At 33.5% G+C, this 9623-nt stretch overlaps 1 protein-coding gene across 1 annotated transcript; it reads left to right on the top strand.

Annotated features, from left to right (window-relative positions):
- The first annotated feature begins 1944 nt into the window (after window positions 1-1944).
- On the top strand, window positions 1945-4106 carry LOC114314433 (uncharacterized). Its single transcript, XM_028260909.2, has 4 exons — window positions 1945-2718; window positions 2872-3270; window positions 3442-3668; window positions 3843-4106. Exons 1-4 carry the CDS (start codon window positions 2097-2099, stop codon window positions 4095-4097), a joined length of 1503 nt encoding a protein of 500 aa, XP_028116710.2. The 5' UTR covers window positions 1945-2096; the 3' UTR covers window positions 4098-4106.
- The last annotated feature ends 5517 nt before the right edge of the window (window positions 4107-9623 follow it).

Here is a 9623-nt window from a genome sequence, read left to right on the forward strand (position 1 = left end):
GGAAAGAGGGTGAGCAGCCCGCGGGACGACGAAGCCATTTTCTGGGCAACAGCAACAGAGTGTTACAGACTATCTCTCTCAGCAACACGACCTCTCTTTCTCAGCAAAATGAAGAATTTTTCAGAGGTTTCTCTCAGTTTTTCTGTCTCAGTTTCTGCCTCCTCCGCTTCGGTTTATAAAGACCATGACACAGAGACAGCCACGCGCATCGCGCGCCTTTTGACGCCGACAACCTGGCACGCCTTTTCATGGCACGCCTTTTGATGCATATGGCACGCCTTTTGATGGCACGCCTTTTGAGGGTGCGGGCACGCCTTTTTGAGGCACGACTTTTGAGAGTTTGATGTATATATCCATGTATCTCTTTTGGGCAGCTTTCTCAATCCCTTTGTTTCAACCTCAAATAGGTTTCTCTCTTCCAACCTATTTGAGTTTGAGGGGGGGTTATACACAGTATCATGTATAAGTCACTCATGGCGCACTCCCTAAGTCGCCCCCTTGGTACATCATCACAATCTTTTCCAACGGTCCGACATGACCCCATAAACTGTCCCGACATTTGATTCCGGTCAGCTTCTACAAAGGTCCGACATGACCCCGTAAACTGTCCCGACAACGGTCCGACATGACCTCGTAAACTGTCTTCTACATCGGTCCGACATGACCTCGTAAACTGTCTTCTACAACGGTCCGACATGACCCCATAAACTGTCTGCTACATCGGTCTGACACGACCATACCGTGTCTCCTATCCTGTTTTTTATTTATCAGTTTACTTTTCTATTTTGTTACTCTCTTCAAACTCAAGTTGGTTAGTTCCTATCCTCCTTGAGTTTGAGGGGGGCTGTTAGTGCATTATATTGTTAGTGCATTCTATGCTGTAAAGTGTGTCCTAGCTGATCATGATGTCTTTGCTTTCGGTTGCTTTTGGGTGCATTGTTTGTAAACTTCTCCTTTATAAGGAGCTCCTGAACCATTGTACAAAATACACACATCAATACAAATCAATCAATCATAACATCAATACATAATTCATTCTCTCTATATCTCTCTCTATTAATTTATCTTACAAAACTAATTACTTTTTAACATAATCACCGGTGTTTAAGGTGGTTTACACATAAAGTTCTTTGCTTAAAGCGTACACGCTTAGTAAGATGGTTTGGAAAACAATACAAATGCAAATTTTTTTTTTCTATATTTAAAACATTACACAAAATGTATGCCAACATCATTCCATTCATTTTGGATGCAGTCTATATTCCATCAGAATGAATGCAGTGCTTCTACGTTCCAACGCTACATTTAGTGCGCTTTATTTTTTTTTTTTTAATATTTTCACACCAAAAATGATTATGGGTTTCACACCCATGTAAGATGGTTATGTTCAATTCTATGATTGGTTTTTGTACTACTAGTATGTTAAGAATTCACTCATATAACTGGTGGATTTTAAAACTAGAGTCAATGTCCAAGTTGATATTTGTTTTAAGAAAGCTTATATTCTGGGTTTAGGTGGGTGGTTACTGTGAAGTGTGGCGTAGAAGCCATTTGAGATTCAAATTAATGATTACTCCCGTTATGTTCTCCTTTGGCCCTCTAACCAGCAGTTTGCTCTTTTCAATCTATAATTCACTCCTCTTCTCTTTTCAAGAGTTGAACTTTCATTTTCTCATGATCATAGCAAAACCATCAAAAGGAAAATCTGTAATTTAAGTTAAATCACTCACCCAAAACCCAATCTACTAAAACTTCATTTGCTGTCCTAACACTCCTCCAACTGCCAAGTTTCGTCTGTCTTGAAAATAAAGTGAAATATCCTTGATAAAAACTTTCATGACCCACCAACAAAATATTATTTTTTATTTCTAAAATACACAAATTAGAAGTATCATTAATGTTTCAATTGATTAACCACCCTATGAGTTCAAACAAAAATATTATGATCTATAAAAAATATTCAGTGAAGTGCTCAAGATTTGAATTTATAATATAAATTTAAACTTGATATGTGCTAGAAAGTGAGCCAATTCCACGCAAGTAGAATACTAAAACTCCAAGATAAGAGATAGTCAAGCGATGTTTGAGTTTTGAGGATGGCTTTGCTCACATCCTGTTGGCTCATCATTGAATCTATCATCATCCCAGATGAATTTCTGAAGTGGTATTGTTTGAGCTTCTACATCCACCCTTGTTTGCTCTTTCTCTGTCAGATCTTCCTATGGATCAAACTGCTACAAACATGGCTTCTACCCATTGTCTCTCTTCCTATTCAAACCACTTGTTTCGTAGCTTCGAGCATTTTCAGGTTTATAACTGGTATCATCTCTCTATTCTCATTCATTAGATTGAACAATATTAAAACTGTACATGACAATTCACTTCTAGTGGAAGAGACTGTAAGAGAACCAAATGTGCATGTTGATGAAGATATAAGCTTGGAGGAGTATGTGTGTTCTGATTGCAGTTCCAATTCAGACACTCAAGATGTGAATATTACTAAGGATTCATCATCCAATTGTGGTTCTGATTCACACACTGAAGATGTGGAAATGGATGTGTCTTTGCCATCGGTGTGCATCTCTGATTCAGCCGTCATGGGACGAGAATCGATTGATGATCAGAGCAGAGAGGCAGATTTAGATTCATTCTACCAGAAGTATACTGACAGGATGAGATGGTTTGATTTATTCAATCATGACAGAACATGTGGTATAAGTAAGTATTCATAATCATGGACGTTATTGCCTAAACATGGCTAATAAAATTATGCACATATTGCACAAGCACATTAGGCTTTTGTGGTAGAATTCACCACTAGTCACCATTTTTTGATTTTCTTTAGTAGCATTTTGATTAGTTATTATGTAGGTGCAATTCTGAACAAGCAATTGCCTCCTACATGTTCATTTGAGAGCATAGAGCAGCCAGTGGAATTGACCTCCATCCCACACATCTCATGGAGCAAGATGTCTAGAAGCAAGCTCTTAAGAAGCTTGGAAAATGACTACGAATTAGTTTATGTGGCTCACTCGTGCTTGTCCTGGGAAGCACTCCATTACCAGTACCAAAAGGTTAGGGCTGTAATTGCACGCTCTGCTTCTCAAAATGCTGCCTTTTGCGATAACGTTGCAGGGAGATTCCAGAAGTTTCAAATACTTTTAGAGAGATTTATGGAAGATGAGACGTGTGAGGGCAAGAAGAGGTATTGGAATTATGTTCAAAGAAGATCATCTCTGAGGGGTTTACTTCAAGTTCCTCAGGTTTCAGGTATTTTTCCCAAAAATACCTAAACTTTGTAATATAATGGAATCAAGTTTATTAAAGTATATACTAAAGCGAGCGATTATTCAGTGTCATGTGTGGCATTGTCCACGCACACCATCTATTCACACATGCCACTTAATAAATTTTGTACAATGTCTCTTGTCCCTTTGCAAGGTTATATGGAGGAAGGAGAAGATGAAACTAAGGGAGAGGTCTCCATGAGGGCAACAGAAGTGTTAAAGGGCATAGAGAAATGCATAAAGACTTTCTGGATATTTGTAAAGACAGACAGGAAGAAACCTTGGTGGAAAATCATGAGGGGTTTCTTATGGACTTGTCCACCATTGGAAGACCCTAGAGACTTGGAACTCCTATCAGATCTCACAAAGACACTCCAAAAGGTACTGCCAATTGAAATATGAGGGACCAAAATGCTATCAAACAAATGCATTGAAGACCATATTAGAGTAATTAGTGCTTGTTTGTTTTTTTCATCATTTGCTTTTAAAATTTGGTTTCCTTGTTATTGAGGATATGATCAACATACTAATTGAAGTGACCTTACTGTTCTGTAGAAGGAGCTATGGCTAAAGGACTTGCAAGGGAAGAAGAGGTGTAGGTTGAAAAGAATAGTAAAACCTATGGAAGAATCTCAAAAGAAGGAAATTTTATTTACTATGATAGACATAAAGTTGATAGCAAGGGTGCTCAAAATGTCTATGATTTCCACTGCTCAACTCAAATGGTGCCAAGAGAAGCTCAATAATATAGAGTTCAAAGAAGGAAAAGTTACAAGGACATGTACATGTTCTCTGTTTCCATCTTCTTAATATTTGTCGAGTAATGCTAGGGACACCAAATTTTCTACCAAACAAATGACCAAATGTCTCACATGGGTGTGGGGCCCGCAATTTTGTGGGTCCCACACCCATGTGAGACATTTGGTCATTTATTTGGTAGAAAATTTGGGACCTCTAGCATTTTCCATATTTGTCTGGTAATAAAATTTGTGGCGTTTAATTATGAGTTGAAGCAATTTTAGTTATGAGCTTTTGTGATGTGTATATACATATATATATTATAAATCAAGCTGATCTTAGTTATGTTATGAATGAAATTTTTAGTGCAAATTGTGTACAAAACTAACCTACCTGTTTGGAATGAGTGTTTGGGCTAAAATAATATAGGACAAAATGGACTATTTTAACCAAATAGAACATTTTAACCAAATAGAACAAAATATCACATCTAGCTCATAATCATTTCATTTTTTCTCTCACAAAAGTTAAAAAAGTCAAAAAGTCCATCTCAAATGAGACTTTTTAATCTCAAGCTAAAATAGCCAAAAGATAAAAAAGTTAAAAAGCCAACTCGCATCCCAAACAAACAGTGAAGAAACTCAACACGAGTAATTGGTTTGGGGTGGAATGGAAGTTCCACCTTAAATTTTTTTGTTTATAAATTACTCATTATAAAATAAATAAATAAATAAAAATTAGATCACATAATTAAGTGTAGAAAAGTTCACAATAATAAATGATTACAATAAATTATATAAAATATATACATTACATATAAAATTGTGTGCAATTTATGTATATATATTTGGTTTTCAAGTTGTTTGAATTAGTCTTAAGCTACGCCAGGAACAAAATGATCTAGTTAATGGATCAATTTTAGACTTAAACTAAAATTGACTTTTTTTAGATGATTTCTAATTTTTTTGATAAAATATTTGTTTAAAAAAACCCGAAAAGAAAATATTAAATTGAACAACCAACTAACAAAATCTAACCCAAAACTGATAAAGCCAACTGAAGCAAAGGAACTTTATACTATTTCTATTCTACTATTTTTATCAAGTTAAGTAACAAAAAGAAAACAAGGAGAAGTTAGGCAACGAAAGAGATGGAAAGAATTTACATTGTCTATTATATTAGTGTAAAAGTTAATATATAGAATATAAGATGGATACAAACAAAACAAAAAACTTAATGCATACCTAACTTGGTTAGACTTACGGCCAAAGTTTGCACAAAATTCCGACTACCTAGTCATAAGCTTTATAAAATGTCTACATAAAAATAAATACAAAGAGACAAAAAAGTCTAAAGGAAAAATAACATTAATTTGCCATATTTTGATAAACTACAATTTTATGCATTTGTCTACCCTCCCAGTTTTCAAAGGGATAGACTGAAACAGATAAGATTTGGCTGATCTTTTCTGTTTTGTAACGTTGGCTGAAAAGATTTATCTAACCACTTTCCGTCTAATAATGGAGGTTGCTCCACGTGTCCTCTGTAACAGGGGTGTTCGCAGTTCAGATTTGGACGGTTTGTGGATCGGTTTGGACACGCCCGCATCTATGCGGTTTGGGAAAAAGACAACCCGCAACCTCCCGCAGTGCGGTTTGCAGTTTGTGCGGATAGGGTTCGTGGATGTGCGGGCGGTTTGCAGATTGGATTTTTTTCTTCAAAAAATTATTTTTGAGCCTTATTTTTTTCCCATTTTGTAAATATTTATTTTGGGTCATTTTCTCCCCATTTTCTAAAATGCTCCAACATCAATAATTAATTAATTAAAACTTATAAAATTAAAAATACAACAAAATCAATTCGTAAGACAAACAAATCATTAAAAATCTTAAATCAAATTATAAACTAACACAAGCATATATTTCAAAATCCTAAACTATAACTCCATATTCATTAAGGAATTTAAAATTCCAAATCACATTTCATCCGAGACAAGTTCAGTTATGTAACAATAATAATATGATCAGTATTTATTCAGTTTCAGTTAATATAATACTATTAGCAAATGTAATGCTAGAGTAAGTTCAAAAAATAAAGGGTGTTTTGTTTGGACAAAAATATATAGGTGGGATATAGAAACGAAATCAATAGTTAAGATAAAAAAAAATAAATTAATATATAAAGTGCGGGCGGTTTCTTGCGAGTGCGGGTTAAACCCGTAACCTGCCCGCAACCTGCAAAGATGTCATATTTCAAACCGCATCCGCCCGCATTGTATTTGCGAAACCATTCATTTGTATGTGGGTTGGGCGGTTTTTGCGGATCGGATAAACCGTTGCCCACCCCTACTCTGTAAGGTTGAAGTCGATTAGGAGACAACTGCATGTGATAGTGGGGTCCACTATGTTTCCATCCTGTTGATGAGATTGTGATACTCTTCATCAATCTCTGATGGAGAGGAATCAGGAGCCTAACTGTATTGCTCATTCCAAAAATGTTCTATATCATCCACAGTCATGACTAGTTCCAACGGAAGATCCAAATTATTTCTCTTTTTTAGATTTAATAACATGTCAAGAGCCTCATTAATTTGTGTAGGAGACCTCTAATATGTTATGGAAAAATGAGTTACAAATAGTATTCTATCATCTTTGACGATAAATAACAATGTTGCTGAGCCATGGATATTAGAAGCTGCTTATGAAACAGATATTAGACTGTCTATCCAATATTCTATTAAAGAAAGTTTTTGAATGGTTTTCAATCGCTCCCTCCTGTAATCTTCATCCAAATAATCATCTTCAAATTCAAAATCTTCAGTTTTTTTAAGATACCAAATTTGGTATGGTTAGAAAAAAATGTCCTTGTTCCCGCCAACCAACAGTGCTGGAGATCCAGAAAGTAAAATATTTACTCTATAGGAAGCCTTTTACTACCCATGAGAGCATTGCTTTTATGATCAATGGATATTCTATCCATTGGATTGGAACTAAAATTTGGAAAATAACTTGATTAGTTATTCCCCAATCTATGTCTTCAAAAAACCACATGTCATGATTTGTTATGATGGTTATTTTGGAAATTTCATCTTTAAAATTTAATTTATCATAAGATCGTTCTAAGATTTGTCTAATCTTATCACGATGATCCTCGACTCGATTTTTTATTATCATAAAAATTTCTTTTGGAAGCAAAGTTTTTGCTTTTTCAAAAAGACAATTTTTTTTTATCAGAAAACTCATCTGATATGAGATCTGATAGTTGAAGAAAATTGTTTATTTTTTCAAAATTAAAATATTCATTCCAATTCATTTGTTTAAGGATATTGAAACAAAGATTTTGCAAATCTTTTAATTTAGTTGTTTACTCAGCTAATTTGTTGGCCAGAACTCCCATGTGTTTTCGAAATTTCACTTTGTTGTCTATAATGTGAGTTTTCCAAACTCCATTAAATTATGTATAAATTTCTCTGGATATACCAGGGTTGAGAAAATCTTTTATCTCAGATTCATCTGGTTTAGATGTCTGAATATTAGTTGGAACTAGGTTAGTTCTTATTTGACAAAAATTATTTTGATAAACAGGCATAGCTGGCGCACTGTAAAAAGCTTTTTAAGCGTTGATCATGCTATCATAAGATTTATAGCTTGCTCCTGAAAATCCTCAAACTTGCGTTTTGCAATCATTCTATTCTATGTAAATTCCAGATTGTCTTCCTGAAAAAACAACATAAACTTTTTCTTGTCTGGGGATTGCTTTTTTAGCAATTGTCTCCCAATCTCCTTAAGCAGATTGTTTACCCTTATCCATTGTTTCCTCTTGGTTTAGAGGCCTTCTGCAAAAATTAAAATTACTTGTTTAGTAATTTAATTTTTTTGAAATAATTCCTACAAAGAAAATCTGCAAGAAAATTGTTAGTACCTTTAAGATATTCTACCTCAAAAGTATATTCAAAAATTTTATTATACCAGACTAATCTTCTTCCTTGCTCAATAAGTTTTTTATTGATCAAGAAATCTCTTATTGCCTTATTATCAGTGCGTACAATAAAATTTTTTGGGGCTAAATGAATATGAAAACTTTTTATTGCCAATTTTATCGCAAGTAATTCTTTTTCAAAAATAATACATTTCTGTTCATTTGGTTTAAATGTTCTAGAATTATATCCACAAATTAATTAATTTATTTTTTTTTTGTAATTTTATGGGTATTGAATTTTTTCTTGGTCTAATCTCATTTTCTGATAAAGGTATCTTTTTATCATGCCATAAATTACTTGGTATTGCTTTAAGAACACATCCCCAGCATGCTTCTGAGGTATCTGTTTCTAAAATTAATTTATCACCTGTTTTAGGAAGATAAATATCTGGTAGAGTTTTAACATTTTCTTTAATTTGTTTAATTAAAGCAACATCTTCTGCTGTCCATTCAAAAATAACATTTTCCCTTAATTTGGTTAACCAAGGAATTTCTATTTTTGAAAGATTTTTGATAAAATTTTGTCCATAATTTAAAATACCTAATAAACTCTGTAATTGTGTTATATTTCCAAGAGTATGAAGAAAATCCCGTACTTTGGATAAAATATGTTCTTATAATTTTAAACCTTTTTGGTCTAAAATTATTCCCCAAAATTCAATTGATTCATTTTCTAGTTCAATCTTTTTTGGAGACAAAATAATTCAATGTTTTTGGAATTTTTCACAAAGTAATTTTAAATGTTTCTTATGCTCCTCCCGGGTTTTGGATAAGATAAGTATATCATCAATATAAGCTACACAACAATCTTTAATATCTTTAAAAATTGTATCCATCCATTGTTGAAATACCTGTGGTGCTATATTTAACCCAAAAGGCATAACATTCCAGTGGTAATGTCCTCTAGGTGTACTAAAAGCTGTCAATTTTTTTGATTCTTCAGTCAATTGAATTTTTCATAATCCACTCTTACAATCAAATTTGCTAAAGATTTTTGATCCTTTGGTTAAATTAATCAAAACATCTTTTCTTGGAATAAAATATCCATCAAATTCTAAATTTTCATTTAGCCATTTATAGTTAACTACCATTTGAGCTTTTTCTCTTTTAATTTCAGTATGGTTTCTTACCATAAAAGCTGGACTAGGGTAAAGGCTTCTAGTTTCTTCGATTAACTTTTTGTCTGAAAGTTGCTGAAGTTGAATATCAAATTCATCTATATCTTGTCTAGTATAGATCTATCGTCTTACTCTAATGATAACATTAGGGTCTTTTAATTTCAAACTACAATAACGTGGATTACGTTGCCACAGTTTTAATGGATGTTCACTAAAATTTTCTTCAAGAATTTTATAAATCCAATGTGATTCATCAATAGTTTTGATGATGGAAGTTAAATCACCATGCGGAACGGGAATGATACAACTGAGATTGTATTTTAACCAAATAGCTATATTTTTAGTCTTGAATTGTATGGAAATATGGTTGCCATCAATTCAGTAACCAAAATTGGATGTTTTATTAATGTCCATTTTTCTTTTGGGATGACATTTCATTTACATAAGCTGATTGTAACTCTTGTATCTATGAGAACACTGATGCTATAAGATTTATAATCTG

The sequence above is a fragment of the Camellia sinensis genome, chromosome 1 (assembly GCF_055761805.1).
Source record: "Camellia sinensis isolate YWXY chromosome 1, ASM5576180v1, whole genome shotgun sequence".
Classification (NCBI taxonomy): domain Eukaryota; kingdom Viridiplantae; phylum Streptophyta; class Magnoliopsida; order Ericales; family Theaceae; genus Camellia; species Camellia sinensis.

What these genes read in the sequence shown, in the direction of transcription:
- LOC114314433 (XM_028260909.2), top strand. Translation starts at nt 2,097, where the DNA reads ATGGCTTTGCTCACATCCTGTTGGCTCATCATTGAATCTATCATCATC. An exon ending in TGACAGAACATGTGGTATAA is followed by an intron (nt 2,719 to 2,871) that starts GTAAGTATTCAT and finishes GTTATTATGTAG; the next exon opens with GTGCAATTCTGAACAAGCAA. An exon ending in TCAAGTTCCTCAGGTTTCAG is followed by an intron (nt 3,271 to 3,441) that starts GTATTTTTCCCA and finishes TCCCTTTGCAAG; the next exon opens with GTTATATGGAGGAAGGAGAA.